Source organism: Phyllopteryx taeniolatus, chromosome 17, assembly GCF_024500385.1.
Source record: "Phyllopteryx taeniolatus isolate TA_2022b chromosome 17, UOR_Ptae_1.2, whole genome shotgun sequence".
NCBI classification, from domain to species: Eukaryota; Metazoa; Chordata; class Actinopteri; order Syngnathiformes; family Syngnathidae; genus Phyllopteryx; species Phyllopteryx taeniolatus.
In genome coordinates this window covers 13,507,982-13,531,967 of record NC_084518.1, presented here as the reverse complement: position 1 = coordinate 13,531,967, position 23,986 = coordinate 13,507,982, and the positions used below count along the sequence as shown (strand labels likewise).

The 23,986-nt window shown below is 41.9% G+C and overlaps 1 protein-coding gene across 5 annotated transcripts in view; it reads right to left on the bottom strand.

Annotated features, from left to right (window-relative positions):
* Positions 1–7,573: 7,573 nt before the first annotated feature.
* The window catches only part of gabrg2 (gamma-aminobutyric acid type A receptor subunit gamma2), a 95,130-nt gene continuing 78,717 nt past the window's right edge, over positions 7,574–23,986 (bottom strand). For 3 of the 5 annotated variants that reach the window (XM_061751594.1, XM_061751590.1, XM_061751592.1), the window contains one exon: positions 7,574–12,825. In XM_061751594.1, the coding sequence (XP_061607578.1) occupies positions 12,626–12,825 (200 nt within the window). In that variant the 3' untranslated portion in view covers positions 7,574–12,625. Of the gene's footprint in view, positions 12,829–23,986 lie in introns of all 5 variants that reach the window. The other 2 variants (XM_061751589.1, XM_061751591.1) reach the window with 1 other exon arrangement.

Below are 23,986 nucleotides of genomic sequence, written 5' to 3'. Positions count from 1 at the left end.
GTCATCTATTAACTGAGATAATCAGTTAATGTTTTTTTTGTAAAAGGAATGAATCTACTTAAGAGAGGTTACAGTATTTTAATTTATTAGTTTTTTAAAACATCTCATTAAGCGTTCAGAGAATTATCAGATGAAGTGTTTGAATGAGCGGCTCAGTGTTTTAAAGATCCCTGGAGGAATGTCAAGCCCCAGCTATTCGATTGATGAGTGTCTCCATTGTGCTGGACGCAGTATGGCAGTTTGAAGTTTATGTCCATCAAACACTACCATGACCATAAATGTAGCATTTACCACATCCATGATGCTTCATGGCACAGTCTAAATAACCTAAATGGTGGACAATCATTGCCTCAACAACTCATAACCTCCATTATCGCAACCGATGGCTTTACATGCATTTATTTTTTTAAATATTAGATGCAAAGTAGTTTCTAAAAAAGGAATACTGCTACAGTTTTCAAGGGGGGCTTATCAACATCTATGACTTTTATCTGTGGAATTACCCAAAGCATCCGCTAATTTCACCGTGAAGAAGCAAATCTGTGAGAGATTAAAATCATTTTATTTTTTTTATATACCTGAAGCCGTGTCTCGCATGCTAATACTCATCGCAAGAGAGCGCACAGTCGACATCAGTGATTCCCTGAAGGGTTGTTACAAACTTTTTTTGCCCCTTTACTGCCTCACGGCTACCAATCTTTCTAAAGTGATTGCTGTAGAAAAGCGTAAATGACATCTGACAGGTCTGCTGGCGGCCATAAAGACCACTATATTTTATTTTAATGTCTTTTCACTGAGTTTTAACGGCATCTATCCTTCACCAATGTCAGACGGTGTCTCATATGAAAATGCTCCAGATGAATGACCTTTCTTTTGTAAAAACATGTTTATGATATTTAGATGATACCACAATGAATGCCTGGCTGTTCAAGCATATTGGTCACAATAAATAGGTTAGAAATGTTTTTATGAGTTGGTCAACTGTGTCTTCAAAGCAACCTGCACCTGTGACACGCATGCATAAATACCTGAAAGTCTGTTTGAAATTGGTCCAAGCCAGCCAGCCATGCATCTATGATATATATACCGTTGACATATTTAGAAAAGATTTGCATATTTCTGTTCCCCAGAGTTTTTATTTTCCTTATTTAACTTTTGTGCTAAGTTCCCGTGCAGCGCTACAGATAGGCTTTGTACAAACGCCTGCTCCATGGAGTTTGGTATTTTCATCATTGCCGGTAGTAGCAGACCTTCCGCCCCATAATTTGTCAAGAACAGGTCCAGTTTCAAGAAACTTGAATAGTTTAGAATAGTTTGTAGTATGCTGGAGCAGTGTGATGACCATAAAGCTTCTCAAATTGGTGCTGCACAGCAGTCGGGGACAGCTGCAACCCCGTACATTGTCAGTTGCCAATTCATGGTCAAGGGGATGATATGCTTACAAAAATTACAAAGCCCAAGCTGTCTAATGCTGACACCCTCCCGACTGTCCGAGTGACACCTGAAATGAAATAGTAAAAACAGAACTGAATAGTGACTTTGTGACACCCAGAATCTATGGCCTAGAACTGTGTTTCATACAAATATTTACCATAATTATGACTTTACTACTTCGACAAAGTAGGTTAGTGATACAACGAGTTACGACTTTGTCACCACCACAGGAACAGAACTCAATACTTCTCAACTATACTAATACAGGAGTCCCTGTATTATGTATTTGAGAAACAAAGCGATGTTCAGCACCCACAAGGCAACTTCCTTTTCTGTTCATAATTCTGAAAAATTCCACTTTCTCGGAACCGATAAGTTTTCCCAAATGTTGCACGTATTCTGTTTCAGTTTCAACATGGCGAGTGATTGTTGATCCTCCCCCGACAATAGCCTTCTATCTCTGTAGGCACCCTCGGAGTTGCGCCTACCCGATAGGTGTCCCAATGACTTGGATTTTTCTCAAGTAAATCTGGCTGTAGTGTCTTGTTATGTTGTTTTGTGAACACTATCATCTCAACCTTTTTGTGCACCATACCGGACCAAGACCAAGCAGTGTTGCGGAATATGGTCTTCGTTCGTTCATACACTTTTTAATCGGCAGCCTTTGGTCCAGTTTTAACCATGACCAAGTGCTTTGGTCTGGACCAGGGTACCGAACTGGTGTGGACACAGCTTTTCTGATCTACACAAGTGATACAAGGTACCCAAGCATTTTTCTCCAAGACTTGGTTCGAACGAAATCCAATGTTCACCTAAGATCCCTGGTAAGTGCCCATGTCACAAATCAATAAAGCAAGACCATAATCAGAATGCCTCTGAGGTAATAACATTTCCATTTTTTAATGTAACATATCATCTTTTCAATATTGTGACTATGCCAATACATGTGTTATTTTCACGATGAAAGCCATGAAGGGATGAAGTTCTAAAAAACTGAGCCACGCACAGGCTTTATGTATAATAAATGCTTGGCTTACTGAGGAGCGTGTACCATGACTGATGAAAAGTTGTGCTTTGAAAGCACACTGCGTGGTAATGTGTGCGCACACATATTGTGTAATAATCACACAGCTTCATCAGCTGCTCTTCTACAAACTGGGGGGGGGGGAGGGAGGAATTTCAGGCAGAAGGTTCACCGTCATGTTGTTTACATTTGGTACATGTAAATTACGTTATCCATTCCTTTTACAGCTGCAGTGCCACCTTGAATTACAAGTGTCGTAAGGTTTAGGACGAGCACGCATAAGTCCTGATTTTCCAACAAGACCAAACCAAAGCTCGAGAAACTGAACTGTTGAATCTTGGATAAGATACACTAGCAAGCTGAACAAGGCCATTTTCTTTGTATTTTATAAAAAGGAACTTTTTGCACTTAGTTTCCACTGTTAGATGACTAATTATACCAATCAGCAAATAAAATGAAGTTCCCATCTGTAAGCGTCTCAACAGTTCATTAAAAGGAGAGATATCTACAGTGTTTTTAAAAAAAAAAGTATGTTTAAATAAGTGTAAATCTGTATAAAGTGTCTGGGAGAGGTAAAACTAGAAACAATCTTTTTTTTGTAATATAGTCTCTCTATATAGCAGGTGAGTTTGGAAAGTATCCCCCGCGACGAATGTGTTTAGTTCACACCTCTTCTAGTTATAGCTTTGTTGACATAGTCCGCTTTTAAATTTACATTTTAACTTAAGCGTGTCATTCTATTGTACGGAATTCTGTCAAATTCTCAGGGGAACATGCTGCATATTAAGAGGATAAATAAAGGCCCCCTTAATGTTCTTCATTGATTCTTAAGGTGAGGACATGTTGAGGATTATAGTGATGCGAGTAGTACTTAAGGTTTGTGTGAGTCCCTAGGGATAGCTGCTAATGTGACGTGCTTTGCAGTCTGTTTATGTAAAAGCCCAGAGGTCCCAGTGCAATAAGCATCCTATTCATCATCTGCTTGCGGCGATTGCGGATTGGTGCGTCTTGACAGTTAAGCCGCGGTAATTAAACCATGTTTATGTCGTGTCTTTGGCTAAGGGAAGGGGAACTTGTGCAACCTAGACCTTCTCAGTGTTACTGAGCCACGGCGGATTACATTAAAGCAGTTAACGGTTAAACACATAGAGCAAAAATATTAACTTTGGTTGTAAACATCACATGCACCAGCCCTTATTTCCGAGGAAGGTCAAATTATCTTACGGGTGACATTTTAACATGAGTGTCATCAAGTGAGCAAATCAACAGTTAATAAATGTCAACTCTAATGAAACGTGTTACTTGTTGACGGACCAGGGTGGTCGGTAGCTTCAGTGTGGTACTGATGTTTAATTAAGATCACCATCAATGTTATCCTGGTATTGAAAAATTTTTATTTCTTGGCTGTCTTATAAAAATCATGTAACTCCAAATTTAATGAGATTATTACTTTAGTCTGAAAAACAACAAACATGGTTTTCTTCGTGCTTTAGATTAAAGACAAAAAAAAACCCATGCATTTCCAAATTGTGTGAGAAAAAAAAAAGTATTCCGGATAAAAAGAAAAGTCACAAAATTTGGAGAGCAGATGTTCAGCCCTGCACATCCAGACAAACGAATGGTACGTGTGCAAAGCCACCATTGGCCAATTTAACCATAACAATATTCTTACTTGCGTAAAAAGAAGTTAAGCATTATAAAATCTACAAAACATTCTCCCCTGGACAAAAATGTCTTAGATGACATCATGGACATTTTATGATTTTTGATGTGGATTTTTGTATGATTGAATTCCAAATGTATGTGCTCAGTTGTTTGTTTATACAGTTTAAATTATATATATATACCAATAACTTAAAGGCAAATTGAATAAATCTATGTTATCTCCATTATTATGGCATAAAGTTCAATTAGTTTACCTGAGTTCATCCAAGGGACGGCCTGTGTTACATGAGATTTTCTTTTCTCAAGCATTAGGGGACCACGACACCAATATTCAGTCGACTCATTCTGTGTAAAGACACACATGGTGATGAAAGCGTGACAACAAAGCCCAGAGAGATGATTCATGCGCAGAATGCATTATTAATCATACGCTCGCAATCTCTGCACTCAGCCGCCTGCTGAAGAAGTTGAGTCGATGAAAGGGCGCTGTGATGCGGCCGCTTCATTGGCCATCCTCTGCAGCTGCCGCCCAGCCCAGCCGAGGCACAAGTGCCTGTTCTGCAGGGACATAGGGGACTGTGGGACACTAGTTTGAGTTTCCTTTCTTGAGCAGAATTCCCTGAACAGGACGGAATGACAATGAGCTGTTTCTATGTAAAAACTCACCTTCTAAAGAGCTTTCGATATCACACTTGAACACCTCTTTTTTTTTTTTTGATGACGTCACCAAAGAAGGGTACAAGCAATTTACAATTTACTATCTTTTACTGCTGCGATTGGCTGGCAACCAGTTCACGGTGTACCCCGCCTCCTGCCCGATGACAGCTGGGATAGGCTCCAGCACGCCCGCGACCCTAGTGAGGAGAAGCGGCTCAGAAAATGGATGGATGGATGGATATCTTTTACTGTGTGTTGCAAATTCCTCTTTTTGCACAATAATTAAGGAAGCAATCTTGTCTTTATTGTTTTTTTAAATACAAAGAGCTATTTTCATACAAATTACACACAGAGAGAGAGAGAAAGAGAGAGAGAGCAGAGCAGGCCGAAATCCTACTCGCCCGCTTTCCAAGCGCACTCTGAGCTAGAGTGGTTAAAAACAGATTAAGAAGACCTTCAGTTCATCAGATCATGTAATTTTCCATGAGTACACACTTGCTAGTGCAGCAGTGCAGCTGTTTTATAGACATAACAATAGGCTGCTACACACACAGGATGCCTGTCTTTGCAAAGTTACACTTCAAGTGTAACCGAGTTATAGAACCATAAAAGAACACATTAAAAGGTTATGTAAGTAATTTTGTCGAAACAACTGTAAAACTATGTCATGTAAAGTACTTTAATTTAATCTACCGAAAGGCCACTAGCATAATGCTAACATATAACGCAATACGCTATATACTGGCTAATGGAAATAAGCATATATGCTACAGTAATTATAAATAACTGCTACTTGAACACACATGAAGCAGCAACACATACAAACAGAGTATACAACATTACACACAGGCATATAGCCTTCGTGCTCTGGGGGGAAATTGACTATTACTTCTTCTTGCTCTAAATTACATCACTTAATTAAATTACATCTCTTATAGTAGACCTCACTGCTGCCTGGCACGTTGCGACACAACCTGGTACTACACTAAAGGTGTTTAACTCGAAATGTGGACTTGCTTGTACCTTCTTTTGAACCCTATGCTGCACAATGTAGTGGGTTTCATGATCATTGGTACTTTTTAAAATGTTTGTTTTCAGTGTGATTTAGCCTTAAAAACAATCTTTATGTGATGTAACAGTGTGTTGTCATGTCCTTACATGAGCATTATTTTCATCTGATTGTATTGATTGTAAGGGTTCAGCAGTATCATTAGCTTTTTCCTCGATTTGCAGTAGTTGTGGCTTTCCCAAAATTACTTTCTTTTGGCTACTTCTGATTTGCTACAATTGAACGTGCCTCATGGCTTTGGTTTATAGCACTTTTTTTGATATCTTGTGAATGTGTGTTAGTTAATCTGAATGACAAATCTTGAATCATTTTTGGCGGCTGACTGGTTAGAGCGTCTGCCTCACAGTTCTGAGGACGGGGGTTTAAATCCCGGGCCCTGCATGTTCTCCCCGTGCCTGTGTGGGTTTTCTCCGGGCACTCCGGCTTCCTCCCACATCCCAAAAACATGCATGGTAGTGTATTTGACAACTCTATAAATTGCCCGTAGGTGTGAATGTGAGTGCAAATGGTTGTTTGTTTGTATGTGCCCTGCAATTGCCCGGCAACCAGTTCAGGGTGTACCCCGCCTCCTGCCCGATGATAGCTGGGATAGGCTCCTGCACGCCCGCGACCCTATTGAGGAGAAGCGGCTCAGAAAATGGATGGATGGATGGATGTATTGATTGTAAGGGTTCAAGCCGTATCATTAGCCTTTGTCCCGATTTGCAGTAGCTGAGGCTTTGCCAGAACTTACTTTTTCTGGCTACTTCTGATTTGCTACAATTGAACGTGCCTCATGGCTTTGGTTTGTAACAGCACTTTTTTCTTATCTTGTGAATGTGTGTTAATCTGAATGACAAATCTTCAATCATTTCTGGCGGCACAGTGGTCGACTGGTTAGAGCGTCTGCCTCACAGTTCTGAGGACCGGGGTTCAAATCCCAGGCCCGCCTGTGTGGAGTTTGCATGTTCTCCCCGTGCCTGCGTGGGTTTTCTCTGGGCACTCCAGTTTCCTCCCACATCCCAAAAACATGCATGGTAGGTTAATTGAAGACTCTAAATTCCCCGTAGGTGTGAATCTGAGTGCGAATGGTTGCTTGCTTATATGTGTCATGCGATTGGCTGGCAACCACTTCAGGGTGTACTCCGCCTCCTGCCCAATGATAGCTGGGATTGGCTCCAGGACTCCCGCGACCCTTGTGAGGATAAGCGGCTCAGAAAATGGATGGATGGATGAATCATTTTTGACCCCTGATGTTGATACAAAATGTTGGATTTTACGCCAGAGTGGGTACAACCCACACAAAGGATTGCTTTAAATACGTATTTACTACATAATCCATCCATCCATCCATTTTCTGAGCCGATTCTCCTCACTAGGGTCGAGGGCGTGCTGGAGCCTATCCCAGCTATCATCGGGCAGGAGGCAGGGTACACCCTGAACTGGTTGCCAGCCAATCGCAGGGCACATACAAACAAACAACCATTCGCACTCACATTCACACCTATGGGCAATTTAGAGTCGTCAATTAACCTAGCATGCATGTTTTTGGGATGTGGGAGGAAACTGGAGTACCCGGAGAAAACCCATGCAGGCACGGGGAGAACATGCAAACGGCACACAGGCGGGGCCGGGGATTGAACCCCGGACCTCAGAACTGTGAGGGAGACGCTTTAACCAGTCGTCCACCGTGCCGCCTCACTACATAATCTCCACCTTAAAAAAAACTTGAACACACACAAAGATAAATGCACCAATTTTATTGTAAAATTTCACAGATATGTGCAATTTCCCTTCTGAAAAGTATGTTTGGATACTATGCAGACGCCGTTCTCCCTTTTTGTACACAGAACTCAAGAATTACATAGATACCAAACAACTGATGTACGCAGGAGAATTTAATCCATTTTGACCACTTACGATGCTTGATTTTATTTTACATATTTTTTCAACATAGATAGCTGTAGAAAATGTTTTGTATGCTGTATTTCCGGCTCCCAAAATAAATACAGTGAAGTAACAAAAACTAATTGATTTGGTCCTATTTTGCAAACTTAATGCTTAATGTGAAACTAAACATTCAACATGCACACACTTCATTGCAGTCCCCACTTCTTTACATTTGACACATGATGAATAAACTACAACAAATGTAGAATAGTTAACAAATACCGTCATTTCCTGTGTATAATACGCATCCCCCAAAGTTGACCTCAAAATTCTGGAAAACCGTTCTACCTATGTATAATGTATTTTTATAATGCATGATTTTGCTTCTACCCATATGATCAAAATATGAAGTATTATTTGTGTTTTGTTAGTTTTTTTCAAAGAATTATTCTGAAGTTAAGCACTTTATTAGAACACGGAATACTTTTTTTTATTTACTTGCTCTTATTTTGAAATTCACAGCCTTACTTTTATTTAGTAAATTAGAAAACACAGCTGTGCTCATATATTTAATTACCCACGCAGAATTTGTAAGATGGGTACAATTATTTAAAGAAAACATGAAGGACCAGGCCGACTGGTTAGCACATCTGCCTCACAGTTCTGGGGACCGGGGTTCAAATCCCGTCACCCCCCCCCGTGTGTGGAGTTTACATGTTCTCCCCGTGCCTGGGTGGGTTTTCTCCGGGCATCGATGTGGGTTTCCTCCCACATCGCAAAAACATGCGCGGTAGATTGATTGAAGACTCTAAAATGGCCCGTAGGTGTGAGTGCGACTGGTTGTTTGTTTCTATGTGCCCTGCGATTGGCTGGCGACCGGTTCAGGGTGTTCCCCGCCTCCCGCCCGAAGATACCTGAGATAGGCTCCAGCAGCCCGCGACGCGAGTGAAGGTAAGCAGTGAAGAAAATGGATGGATGGATGGATAAAGGACCAGGTGAAACACATTTAATTTTATTTTAATGGAATTCAAATTTAACGGTCAAGCATTTCAGAAAAGCATTATCATAATACAAAACATAACCATAAAGAAATTAATGATGGTTGCTGTTCAGTCATATTTAAAAAACAAAAAAATATTTCACAGATTCTGCCAGGGTATGTAAACTTATGAGCACAACTGTACATATATGCAGTCATACTACCCCTGTCATATTGGAATGAAAGTGTACGCTACACATTTTTTATAGCCACTAGGTGGCGGTGGCATATTAGAATGAAAGTGTAAATAAACCTCTCTCATAACCACAAGGTGGTGGTGGCATTTTGGAATGAAACTGTACAGCTTTTTCACAACCACTAGTTGGGAGCATACATTTATAAAATGAGATTTCTCCCCCCCCTTGCACCTATGTATAATGCGCACTATTGACTTTCGACCATTTTTTCGGGAAATAAATGCGCATTATACACGAGAAATGACGGTACTTTTTTTTTGTCATCTGTACCGTTGTAGGTTTTCAGATTTAGGATATAAGGATTATGATATGAATACACACATAGACGAGTTGCAGTGCACGGTCACATGTCATTGTCTTCATTTAGATTTGAACCCGCCCACAAAAATGATATGTAGTTTACTTTTCTCTTTAACAATGTATCAGGTTGGCATTTAAGTCTGTAGCACTGTAAGTACAAAACACAGAGGAAGAACAGTCATGTGAAGATGTGACAATGACACTAGTGTGGCAGTTTGTGAACATAAGAGGAACAGAACAACGTTTGATTTAAAACGTACAGGAAACTGGTGGTGACTGGTGGCTAGCAAAATTTTTTGCTTCAAAAGACGCTTCTAGAACAGGCAAATAAGAGCATTTGATTCTACCTGGTGTGCAATGAAAAAAAAAAAAAAAAAAAAAAAAACCTCAGAACTATTTAATCTGCAAATGCTCATGAAATATAATGATGAACATCTGTTCAATAATTGAATTTTTTTTTTTTATAAACTCTGTATGGCCCTTGAAGGACTTTATAAAAACGTAACTGGGCGCTGACAGGAAAAAAGGTTCCCCAACCTAGTTCTTGAGGTTGACAAATGCCTGATAAAAAAAAATCACTTGAACGATGTTCTTTGAAACTTGTGTTGTTGTTTTTTTACTCTCCAGTCAAAGTATTTTGAAGCTCCATAAAAGCAAAGTCACATTTTAACAAACAACAGTTGGACAGACGTCGGTGAGAACATCGACCACAATATAGAAAGAACACAAGAGAAGTCAGGCTAAAGCTCCATTGACATACTGACTAAAAAATGCACCCTTGATATGAATGCAGGTTTTTCTTTTTTTTTTTGAAGACTATATGAACATAAAGTACAATTTATTTCAATGAAATAAATCCCTTAAATAAATAATAAATACCCCACACCCTTGGATTATTCTAGGGCAATAAATAAGTCTAATATACTGTAATTTGATATAATGTGACAAGCTGAAATTACAAAATATATATATTTATATAGACCCTTTGTTTTTTTAGAAAATCCCAAGGGTTTTCTTCTTTTCCTAATTTATGTACATCAGAATGTGATTTATACACACACTTTTTTGTGACATTGATGTCATTTATCAAAAACGCTCATTTTTTTTTCCCCATCCGTGTCTTATGTGCGTCATATATTACACGACATTTACAACACTTTTGTAGTGTCCTTTCTCAACACAACACCATTCAAAGGAAAAAGATTGGAGGAAATGAACATTCATGACTTTCGGCGCAATCAAACATGAAGTGAGATGCTCAATAATAAGGCTTGCACAACTGCTCGTAAAAATAAATGAATAAGTAAATGAAAATGGTTAAACTTTGAGTTTTGTGTCATCTTAGAAGAAGTGAGCTCCACAAATGATCTACCGGTGTCTGGACTGACATCCCCTTTGGAATGTTGATTAGTAACAAGGTTTTCTTTGAGATGGCTGCAGTTTTCTCAAGCAGTGAAGCACAAGCACACAGTCATATTGTAAAGTACCTTTCCTTGCGTCTCTTGCATACAGACAACGCATTATGGAAATGCTCGCTTTTAATAGTAAATGTTCCCTACGTTGAAAGCTGTCGGGAACATAAATTCTTGGGGCTGACCTTTCCACCTGCATGTAAAGATATTTTTTAATTGTCTGGAATTGAACCTTGAATGACACCCAGCAGTAGTTGACAACAGAAATGCATGTATTTTTTTCTGGCCTTGAAAGGTGCATGCAATAAATATAAACACACAATGCGTAAAAGATTTACAGTATCTGTACAGTTATCCATGAACGGCGTCGTCATCATCCTCATCATCGCTTTTGACTACACGTAAAAATGTTAGACAATTACTTGCGCTATCACATCAGCCAAATTAAAACATTTCAATTAGGGATGGGCATCGTAATCGATTAATTGGTTGTTAAGAATTATGTGGATTTGAAGCAGCTGCTGTAAAATTGAGTGTGCTACCTGGCATCGACTACCACAGGCGCTGTTGAGTCGATCGCTAGTTTGCTGTCTCAAGAAGTAAAAAAAAAAAAAAAAAAAAAAGACTTATGGGAAGTACACATCTCTGTAACACTCATGGAAACATGGAAAAGTACACAAAAGACAGTAAGCGTAAGACAGTAAGAGGTGGAGAATTGCCTTCCAACCACTACAGACATCTTCACCAGCAGGTGCAGAAAGAGGGCTCTCTGCATTATCAAAGACTCAACCCATCCCGCACACACTCTCTTCCCCCCCTCTCTCCTCAGGCAGAAGGCAACAGAGCATCCAGTGCAGGGCCAGACTGTTAAACTTGAACAGTGCTCCGTAGCCTTTTCAAATTCAAGCTTCTGGCATTTGGATTTCTGCTGCATCCAAATCCTTGTTGCATTTGCACCTTTGCACACATTGACAACTGCAAATAAGTATGTTTTACCTTTTACATTTTTTTTTTCATTTTCTTATTATGTTCATATTTCACAAGTCAGGAGACTCACTGGGCTAATCTGGGACCTTCGGTATAAAATTTCGTGCCCTATCATGTGTAAATGTGTGTTGATATGACAATTAAACTCCTTGAAGCCTTGAAGAATTTGGTCAGCTGATGAACTAATCCTGTCTGAAAAACGGAGCACTCTACTTGGCTGCACTGTTGATTTTGTCCCAACCAGTTTGCTGTTTAAAGAAGAAAAATATGATGTCAACTATGGAAATGTGAGCTCCAATCCACGCAGACCCCCTGCATAGAAACCACTCAACAATCCTACTCAGAACAACACAGGGATGTAAACAGGAGTTCAGAACATATAGGGAGAGCTTCTCCAATAAAAACAAAAAACAAACGATTCATTGATAGTTCATTGCCCCAGATAAAATGTAATCAAATGCCCATCCCTAATTATAACTCTATTAATGTGCTTGACACTTTGTAGTCCAGTGGTAACTTGACCTACGAGGTTCTTGTAAGTTGTTGCATTTGTAAGTCAAGGTACCACTCTATTTGGATATGTAATACCGACAAACAGTGGGTCACTTCCATTTGTCCACCCGTAAACTAAAAACAAACCAAATGAGGCATTGGCACAATGAACAGATTAACACGCACAGGAATAATTTTAATCAGCGTTTATCGATCTCTTCATGTCGCTTAAAAGTAATGCTACAGGATTTGCGACTTCTACCGTGCCTACACTTATGAATCCGATCCAATGAAGACTGTAAATTAGGGAAGTGCTCAAATAAAAAATGGTGGCGTCCCCCATCTTGAAGGAATGTCCCACACAACGTAAAGAGCACGCTTATAAGGCTGAATACGCGCTCTTAGAGATAGAGATAGGAGACCCAGTAGACCAGGTTGAAGAGACCGAACGCAGTGGGGAAGAAAATGCGCGCGTACGAGTCAATCTTTGCGATGCGGATGTGCAAGCGGCCGTGTCGCCACGCCCCCGAGCGGCAGTCCTCGAAGCAGCAGAAGAAGCTGGTGCAGTCCTTCCCGTCCAGACACTCGTAGCCGTACTCCTCGTCGCGCTCCTGCATGTGCGTGGCGTTGTTCATCTGGATGGCCGTGGCTGAGCGCGGGCGGATGTCCACCGTGGGCGTCTGCTTTTAAACAGGAAGCCAACAATTAGCGCGCGGAACACAGCGGTGCTTCTGAGACCTCTGTGAGACCTGACGGGTGGGGATGGGGGGGACCTCATTGAGCTGCCACTTCGTATGGTGCCGTTAGTCAGCAAAATGTAATTAGCACCTTCTATGTGCATAATCAAGCCTTTTAATGTCAAGAAAACACAAACAGAGAGATAATTACGTGCTTTTTAATTAGCTGGGTCGAAAGTGACAATGGGTCATTCTCTGTGGAGACCATAATGCAAATGCCAGCTTATGGGCTATATATATATATATATATATATATATATATATATATACATACATATATATATATATATATATATATATATATATATATATATATATATATATATATATATATATATATATATATATATATATATATATATATATATGTATATATATATATATATATATATACACACACACACACATACATACACACACACACACAACCCCAATTCCAATGAAGTTGGGACATTGTGTTAAACATAAATAAAAACAGAATACAATGATTTGCAAATCATGTTCAACCTATATTTAATTGAATACACTAAAAAGACAAGATATTTAATGTTCAAATTGATAAACTTTATTGTTTTTAGCAAATTATCATTAACTTAAAATGTTATGGCTGCAACACGTTCCAAAAAAGCTTTGACAGAGTCATGTTTACCACTGTGTTATATCACCTTTTGTTTTAACAACATTCAATAAATGTTTGGGAACTGAGGACACGAATTGTTGAAGCTTTGTAGGTGGAATTATTTCCCATTCTTGCTTGATGTACAGCTTCAGCTGTTCAAATGTCCGGGGTTTCCGTTGTCGTATTTTACGCTTCATAATGCGCCACACATTTTCAATGGGAGACAGGTCTGGACTGCAGGCAGGCCAGTCTAGTACCCGCACTAAGAAGCCATGCTGTTGTAACACATGCAGAATGTGGTTTGGCATTGTCTTGCTGAAATAAGCAGGGGCGTCCATGAAAAAGATGTTGCTTGGATGGCAGCATATGTTTCTCCAAAACCTGTATGTACCTTTCAGCATTAATGGTGCCTTCACAGATGTGTAAGTTACCCATGCCATTGGCACTAACACAGCCCCATAACATCACAGATGCTGGCTTTTGAACTTTGCGTCCATAACAGTCCGGATGGTTCTTTTCCTCTTTGGCCCGGAGGACACGACATCCACAATTTCCAAAAGCAATTTGAAATGTGGGCTCGTCGAACACTTTTCCACTTTGCATCAGTCCATCTGAGATGAGCTCGGGCCCAGAGAAGCCGGTGTTTCTGGGTGTTGTTGATAAATGGCTTTTGCTTTGCGTAGTAGGGTTTTAAGTTGCACATACGGATGTATTTACTGACATTGGTTTTATGAAGTGTTCCTGAGCCCATGTGGTGATATCCTTTACACATTGATGTCGGTTTTTGATGCAGCGCTGCCTGAGGGATCGAAGGTCACGGGCATTCAATGTTGGTTTTCGGCCTTGCCACTTACATGCAGTGATTTGATGATATTATGGACCGTAGATGATGAAATCCCTAAATTGTACGCTGTACGTTGAGGAACATTGTCCTTGAACTGTTCGACTATTTTCTCACGCACTTGTTCACAAAGAGGTGTACCCCCCCCATCTTCAATTCAGGGAAGCTCCTTTTATACCCAATAATGGCACCCACCTGTTCCAAATTAGCTTGTTCACCTGTGGGATGTTCCAAACAGGTGTTTGATGAGCATTCCTCTACTTTCTCAGTCTTTTTTGCCACCTGTCCCAGCTTTTTTGGAACGTGTTGTAGCCATAAAATTCTAAGTTAATGATTGTTTGCTAAAAACAAAACCGTTTATCATTTTGAACATTAAATATCGTGTCTTTGTAGTGTATTCAATTAAATATAGGTTGAACATGATTTTCAAATCATTGGATTCTGTTTTTATTTATGTTTAACACAACGTCCCAACTTCATTGGAATTGGGGTTGTAAATATATATACACACACACACACACACACACAGCAGTTGAAATAAGTATTTAAAACGTCACCATTTTTCTCACAAACTACATTTCCAAAGGTGCTATTGACATGAAAATTTCAGGAGATGTTGGGAACAACCCAAGTAATCCATCCATACATAAAAAGAAATAAGCTCACAAATTAAGTTGTGTGTAATAATGTGAAATGACACAGGGGAAAAGTATTGAACCCGCCAACTGGTATTTATTTAATACTATGTACAAATGCCTTTGTTTGCAAAGACAGCTTCAAGACGCCTCCTCTATGGAGAAACTAGTTGCATGCATTGGTCTGGTGTGATTTGGCACATTCCTCCAAACAAGCAAATTCAAATCTTGAAGGTTCCTTGGCAGTATGTTTTCATCATCCTCGTAGATGGCAGCAGATTTTTGTCAAGAATGTCTCCGTACATTTTCCCATTCATCCTTCCTTCAATAATGTGACCTTTACCAGTACCATTTGCTGAAAAGCAGCCCCACACCTTCATGTTACCACCTCTGAACTTCACTGTTGGTATGGTGTGTTTAGGGTGATGTGGAGTGCCATTTCTCCTCCAAACGTGATGTGGCATCCAAACAGGCCAATTTTGCTCTCATATGACCAGACTATATTCTCCAACTATTTAACTGGCTTGTCCGAATGTTGTTCAGCAAACTTTAAACGAGCTTTGAAATGCTTTTTTTTCAGCAATGGGGTCTTGCGTGGTGAGCTTGCATACAGGCCATGGCGGCGGAGTACATTACTCACTGTTTTCCTTGTGACAACAGTACCTGCTTTTTGAAGCTCTCCACATGTGGTCTTTGGCTCTTGGAGAACTCAGAAACTATCAGAAACCTTGCGAGGAGCACCTGATCGGGGCAAATTTATGGTGGTATGATTGGCTTTGAACTTACGTGTTATGACACCAACCATACTCACTGGAACGTTCAGAAGCTTAGATATGTGCCTGTAACCAATGCCATCATTATGTTTTGCAACAATTACTTTGCGATGGTCTTGAGACAGCTCTCTGATCTTACCCATCATGAGATGTGTCTTCACTCACACCTAGGCAATGAGACCTTTTTGTAGGCCATCAAATAGGACTGAACCAGCTGATATTCATTTGTACTGACAAGGGGCTGGATTGCTGTTTGATTATTGATAGATTTTAGGTGTTGTCTTGGCTTTCCATGCCTTTTTGCACCTCTCTTCATGTGTTCAACACTTTTTCCCCAGTGTCATTTCACAGTTTTACACACAACTTAATTTCTGAGCTTGTTTGCGCTTCTTTCTTTGTATGTATGGATTACTTGGGTGGTTCCCAACATCTGGTGAAATTTTCAGGTCAATAGCACCTTTGGAAGTATATTTAATGAGAAAAAGTGACTTGGTAAATACTCTCACACACACACACACACACGCATACACATTTTGTTTGTTTATTTGATTACGAGCATTTTTGTGTGTAAAATGTAAAGAAAAAATATATTTAAATAGATTTTTTCAAAAACCAGCAGTGGGCGTGCCTAATTATAAGTGTTGTCTAAAATTTCATGTTAATTTTTAGTATATTTTGACATTTCCTGAGCGGTTTTATGGTGGTATTTTACAGTTTTCACCCTATCCCTTGCACAGGGTTTGGATATATGAAGCTCTTGCTTTCTACTAAAAAATGCTAAAATGGTGTAACCTTTACCAAAAATTCCTTAAAATATAATAGAATGAATTATTTCTCATCATATATACAAAACATTTCAAATTCTGTCTTTTATTTTTACTAAAATATGTCTGTCCCTGCGGCACGGTGGCCGACTGGTTAGAGCGTCAGCCTCACAGTTCTGAGGACCCGGGTTCAATCCCCGGCCCCGCCTGTGTGGAGTTTGCATGTTCTCCCCGTGCCTGCGTGGGTTTTCTCCGGGCACTCCGGTTTCCACCCACATCCCAAAAACATGCATTGATTGGGGACTCTAAATTGCCCGTAGACATGACTGTGAGTGCGAATGGTTGTTTGTTTCTATGTGCCCTGCAATTGGCTGGCAACCAGTTCAGGGTGTACCCCGCCTCCTGCCCGATGACAGCTGGGTTAGGCTCCAGCACGCCCGCGACCCTAGTGAGGAGAAGCGGCTCAGAAAATGGATGGATGGATGGATGTCTGTCCCTTAAAGTTGCTGTCATTACCACCACATTGATTTTCAGATCAATAAATTTATTCAAAATCTGATTCTTTAATTTCCTGTGTCATTTTGTCCTGTCACTCAAGCACATGCTAGGGCAGAGAGAAGTCATACATTTTGATAACTGGAAGAGTAAGTTTGTTCTTCATTTGTACCCTTAAGTCACATAATATTTTGATTGCATGTCATTACCAAACGACTTGTTGTGTTAATATGTTTAAAGATTTTCCTGTAAAAACTTCATATACAAATGTTGTACAGGACTAGCTAGCTAAAAGAAAATTTAAAGCATAGCACAGTTAGCTAAAAACTTTGAAATGTCATTACCATCACGTCATCACATAGTGCAGTGTGGTGGTGATGACAGAAACGAAAATCAAAAGTGCCCGAAATCAAATAAACACCCATATATGATTTCCTTCAATTAACAGTTGTCTAAATTGTGTTTACCAATGTCTTTTAACTCCTTACACTGCTGATGAGCTAACAAAACTGCGACAAGACAACTCTGGGAAATACACTACTCACAAACAGTTTGGGATATTTGGCTTTAGGAAGAAATTTCAGGATGAACCTAAAATGCATTACAACCACTACAAGTGAAATTATTTTGACATTTTCTAAACTTTTGAATGCACTTTCACCTGTTAGTTCCTACAACTTATTGTTTTTTAACAAGAAGCTGAATGGCAAAATTCACAGCAAGTGTTTGCTCCATGAATGGACAAATACATCCCCTGGTTAAATTAGAACAGCTATTGAAACAGTCCATCATGCTGGTCACATTTTGACATCATGAGACCAAGATGACACCTAACATCAGATCAACAGTACCTCACATTGTAATGCTTCAAACAGGATGTTCTAAAATTAAGTGACCACTGAGCTTAGAGTGTTACAGAGTGCCATTACCAGGTTTCAACAGATACAGACAAGGGAAGAGTTACATAAAGGTATAGAAGTTGACATCCTTGGAGATGTATTAGTTGATTCATGGATCAAACAGTTGTTATGAGTTTTTCTGTTCAGCCTATTGTTAGATAACAGCAATTTGTGCAAAAAGTATACTGAAGCCAAAGGCGGGGACCTTGGCGATCCGATCCCCGGCGACAGAAGCTGGCTCTCGGACATGGAATGTCACCTCTCTGGCAGGGAAGGAGCCTGAGCTGGTGTGTGAGGTCGAGAAGTTCCGACTAGATATAGTCGGACTCGCCTGCACGCACAGCTTGGGCTCTGGTACCAGTCCTCTCGCGAGGGGCTGGACTCTCTTCTACTCTGGAGTTTCCCACAGTGAGAAGCGCCGAGCAGGTGTGGGTATACTTATTGCTCCCTGGCTCAGCGTCTGTATGTTGGGGTTCACCCCGGTGGACGAGAGGGTAGCCTCCCTCCGCCTTCGGTTGGGGGGACGGGTCCTGACTGTTGTTTGTGCCTATGCACCAAACAGCAGTTCAGAGTACCCACCCTTTTTGGAGTCCTTGGAGGGGGTGCTGGAGAGCGCTCCCGCTGGGGACTCCATCGTTCTGAAGGGGGACTTCAATGCTCACGTGGGCAATGATACCTGGAAGAGCATGATTGAGACGCACACGTGCAATTGGCACCAGGACACCCTAGGTCGCAGTTCGATGATCGACTTTGTGGTCGTGTCATCGGACTTGCCGCCACATGTGAAGAGAGGGGTGGAGCTGTCAACTGATCACCACCTGGTGGTGCGTTGGCTCCGATGGTGGGGGAAGTTGCCGCTCCGACGTGGCAGGCCCAAACGTATTGTGAGGGTGTGCTGGGAACGTCTGGCGGAATCCCCTGTCAGAAGGAGTTTCAACTCCCACCTCCGACAGTACTTTGCTCATGTTTCGGGGGAGGCGGGGGACATCGAGTCCGAGTGGACCATGTTCCGCGCCTCCATTGCTGTGGCTGTAAGGTGGTTGGTGCCTGTCGTGGCGGCAATCCCCGAACCCGTTGGTGGACACCAACGGTGAGGGATGCCGTCAAGCTGAAGAAGGAGTCCTAACAGGCCTTTTTGGCATGTGGGACTCCTGAGGCAGCTGATGGCTACCGGCTGGCCAAGCGGGATGCAGCTTTGGTGGTCGCTGAAGCAAAAACTCGGGCATGGGAGGAGTTCGGTGAGGCCATGGAGAAAGACTTCCGGACGGCTTCGAGGAAATTTTGGTCCACCATCCGGCGTCTCAGGAGGGGGAAGCAGTGCACCATCAACACTGTGTATAGTGGGGATAGGGTGCTGCTGACCTTGACTCGGGACGTTGTGAGCCGGTGGGGAGAATACTTTGAAGACCTGCTCAATTCCACCGACACGCCTTCCTATGAGGGAGCAGAGTCAGGGTTCTCTGAGGCGGGCTCTCCTATCTCTGGGGTTGAGGTCACCGAGGTGGTTAAAAAGCTCCTCGGTGGCAAGGCCCCGGGGGTGGATGTTGTAGGGCTGTCCTGGTTGACACGCCTCTGCAATATCGCGTGGACATCGGGGACAGTGCCTCTGGATTGGCAGACTAGGGTGGTGGTCCCCCTTTTCAAGAAAGGGGACCGGAGGGTGTGTTCCAACTACAGGGGGATCACACTCCTCAGCCTCCCTACTATAAGGTCTATTCAGGGGTGCTGGAGACGAGGGTCCGTCGGGAAGTTGAATCTCAGATTCAGGAGGAGCAGTGTGGTTTTCGTTCTGGCCGTGGAACAGTGGACCAGCTCTACACCCTTGGCAGGGTCCTCGAGGGTGCATGGGAGTTTGCCAGTCTACATGTGTTGTGTGGACTTGGAGAAGGCGTACGACCGTGTCCCTCGGAGGGTCCTGTGGGGGGTGCTTTTGCAGTATGGGGTACTGAACCCCCTGATACGGGCTGTCCGGTCCCTGTACGACTGGAGTCAGAGTTTGGTCCGCATATCCGACAGTAAGTCGGACTCGTTTCCGGTGAGCGTTGGACTCCGGTGAGGGTTGGACTCCGCCAAGGCTGCCCTTTGTCACCGATTCTGTTCATAACTTTTATGGACAGAATTTCTAGGTGCAGCCGAGGCGTAGAGGTGGTCCGGTTTGGTGGCCTCAGTATTGCATCTCTGCTTTTTGCAGATGATGTGGTTCTGCTGGCTTCATCAAACCGTGACCGCAACCTCTCACTGGAAAAGTTTGCAGCTGAGTGTGTAGCGGCTGGGATGAGAATCCGCACCTCCAAATCTGAGACCATGGTCCTCAGTCGGAAAAGGGTGGCGTGCACTCTCCAGGTCGGGGATGAGATCCTGCCCCAAGTGGAGGAATTCAAGTATCTTGGGGTCTTGTTCACGAGTGAGGGAATAATGGAACGGGAGATCGACAGGCGGATCGGTGCAGCGTCTGCAGTGATGCGGACTTTGTATCGATCCGTTGTGGTAAAGAAGGAGCTAAGCCGAAAGGCGAAGCTCTCGATTTACCGGTCGATCTACGTTCCTACCCTCACCTATGGTCACGAGCTGTGGGTCATGACCGAAAGAACAAGATCCCGGATATAAGCGGCCGAAATGAGCTTCCTCCTCAGGGTGTCCGGGCTCTCCCTTAGAGATAGGGTGAGAAGCTCGGTCATCCGGGAGGAACTCAGAGTAGAGCCGCTGCTCCTTCACATCGAGAGGAGCCAGATGAGGTGGCTGGGGCATCTGATTCGGATGCCTCCCGCACGCCTCCCTGGTGAGGTGTTCCGGGCACGTCCCACCGGGAGGAGACCCCGGGGATGACCCAGGACACGCTGGAGAGACTACATCCTTCGGCTGGCCTGGGAATGCCTCAGGATCCCCCCGGAAGAGATGGATGAAGTGGCTGGGGAGAGGGAAGTCTGGGCGTCCCTGCTAAAGCTACTGCCCCCGCGACCCGACCTCGGATAAGCGGTAGAAAATGGATGGATGGATGGGTGTCCATGCTCTCCCTTAGAGATAGGGTGAGAAGCTCGGTCATCCGGGAGGATCTCAGAGTAGAGCCGTTGCTCCTTCACATCGAGAGGAGCCAGATGAGGTGGCTGGGGCATCTGATTCGGATTCCTCCCGGACGCCTCCCTGGTGAGGTGTTCCGGGCACGTCCCACCGGGAGGAGACCCCGGGGATGACCCAGGACACGCTGGAGAGACTAGATCCTTCGGCTGGCCTGGGAACGCCTCGGGAACCCCCGGAAGAGATGGATGAAGTGGCTGGGGAGAGGGAAGTCTGGGCGTCCCTGCTAAAGCTACTCCCCCCGCGACCCGACCTCGGATAAGCGGTAGAAAATGGATGGATGGATGCGTATACTGAAGCATTGAACAGTAATCGTGTATTCAAAAGTCCAGAGGTCAAATTAAGTTCACCTGTAAAAGTAATAGTGCCTGTTGTCTGAAACTGTGCTCACCACTTGAGGGTCATGCCTCATATTTGTGAAGGTTCAGAAAATATTTCCATATTTCCTCAAAAAGTGACCTCTAAACAGCGTTTCTCCATCTTTACTGAGCCAAGGCACATACTTTAGAAACCCTCATGGCACATCACCAAAAAAAAATGTCACAAAATGTGTATGGACTTAAATAATTATGATCTCGTCTCAATTTACTCCCAAATTGACTTGCTTAGTGTGAAAACTGTTTAGTTGAACAGAAGGCTATTATTTTGTTCTGTATGTAACAGGTGGATACACAGGTTAGTCAAAACTTCTGCCAATCGCGTGGAAGAGCATTAATTATTTTGCCAGTCACTTTACGTTTCTGGCAAAGATAGATGGACAAAGGTATATTAGTTGTTGGAAAAAATACTTTTTGAACCAACTGAGTGAAATATGATAACTTCCAATGGAACACCTGATGATCTCTTATGGGATAATGGCTGGGAATCACTGTTCTGAAATAATCGCTGTGTGCCTCTTTTCCTCAATACAAATAAAACTGTTAATAACTAAAATTACCTTTGTTTAAAGACAATTTTGTGCAATCTGAGCTCCCTTCCTAATAACTCAACTGCTAACCAAAAGAGCAGCACAACCTGAGGCATGCAAACGCTTCACAAAAACAGGGGGAACCTTGGTTCACGACGGTCCCAACAAACAAGGTTAGGAAAAGGCATGCAAAAAACAAGTACAAATAATGTACGTCGGTACGCGGCATGCTCAGTTATAGCTATACCTAATTTCATTTGATTGTTTTGTATTTATATAAAGTATTTTACATAGAAATATTTACTGAAATTATGATTTTGCAATTGAATTAGCATAGGTTCCAACTTACAAATAAAAAAAGATACATCACAACCGTAGAAAGAGAACTGCGTCGTAAACCAAGAACGCCCTGTAATAGTACGTGTTTCTGTTTTGTTTCAAACTTTCATGTTCTTTACAAAGCATTCTAATTTTTATGTCGGGAAAAATGCATCTCTTGTTATAAATGCTTTACCCCCTCTAATCGACAATTGATCCTCTCTGGACCTAACTTTAATACAAGAGACCTCTGTCACTATGTGGGGAAATGGGGTAGGACAAAAATGTCGGTGTGTCATTCTAAAGGGAGAAAATAATTATTCAAATATGCTGTTTTCATCCACTTTTTATTTTAAAAGTCATGCCACTTTCTTTTGCATAAATTGGGATTCTAGCTCTTTGGCAGATTAAGTGCTTTGGCAGTATTTGAAGGATCCTCAACCTTGCTGATAAACTGAAGTGTCAAACCTGTCTTCTAGAAAGACTCGGCGTGTCGAGCATCCTAACAAGTTCAACAAGAATTTCACATCACGGCTTCCCATAAAAAAGTGCCACTTGTTTTCTTTGATTTTGTTCTTTATGTTCTCTAGTGATGAAACTAGAAAAAAACATTCTGAAAATAATCTCTGCAAATGATTTGAAAAATGATTATTGATAATGTTTTACGCATGTCTATCATAGGCCATGATGACAGCAACATAAGAAACATTGCTTGTTATTAGAACATATCATAATCTGCTGTTAGCATGCGTCCTTAAACAATCTTAGAATACTGAAACTTAACTCAACAGTGCATTCCCTACAGCCTCATTTATCCCAGCACTTGTGCACAAACCCGTTGTCCCTTTTGAAAACGACACATAACCCCAAATGAAAAACAACATACATATCGCTTTCAGCACTTTGTCATTTTTGTGGGGTCCGAATAAACGGACAGTATGTTGAGTTAATGAGGGGATTAAGAAAGAGCAGGTTATGACTCAGTTCTCAAAGGGGATTGGTTTTTACCGGAGGCGGCATAATGAGTAGAAGCTCAAGCAGAAGGAGCATTAGCGACGTCCCGCTCACGCCGAGCTGTGCTGGGTTGGTGTTAGCAAACAAAAAAACAAAAACAACCCAAAACAAAGGAAAGACACAGTGGCGTTGGCAACTTTAACTGACTGAAGAGTAGACAACCTCTCAGAAAACAAGCTGGTTAAACTATATCCTACGACCCTTTTGACAATGGATCCTTGAGGTTAGATTCCCGCTCATTTTGGCTGAAATTAAGCTCCAAACCAAATTAATGGAAACCTCAACTAAGAAGAGCAGAATTGTACACTATATGGACACAAGTGTTGGCATACTGGAAAACGGTTTTCCATTACAAAAACTAAGGAACTGGCTGCCCTTTTGTAAATGTACTTTTTATGACTTTCTACCAGATTTTGGAATGTAGACAATATGGTCATTCTTGAATCATCCAGAAGAACATTTGGGAGGTCATCCTGGAACAAAAAAATAAATAAAATAAAAGGCCTGGTCCTCACAGTGTTTCCATAAAGTATGAAGCATAGAAGTCTCCCTAATGACTTGTTAAAATTAAGAATTACGGATGATCAAGGGGAACTAAAAGCTTTGCAACTGAGCAAAGATGTTGGATTAAGAATCTGCACCTCCAAATCTGAGGTTGGAAAAGGGTGAACTGTGCCATTTGGGTTGGGGAAGAAGTACTGCCTCATCTGGAGGACTTCAAGTATTATGGGGCCTTGTTCACATTCAAGTGAGGAAACCATGGA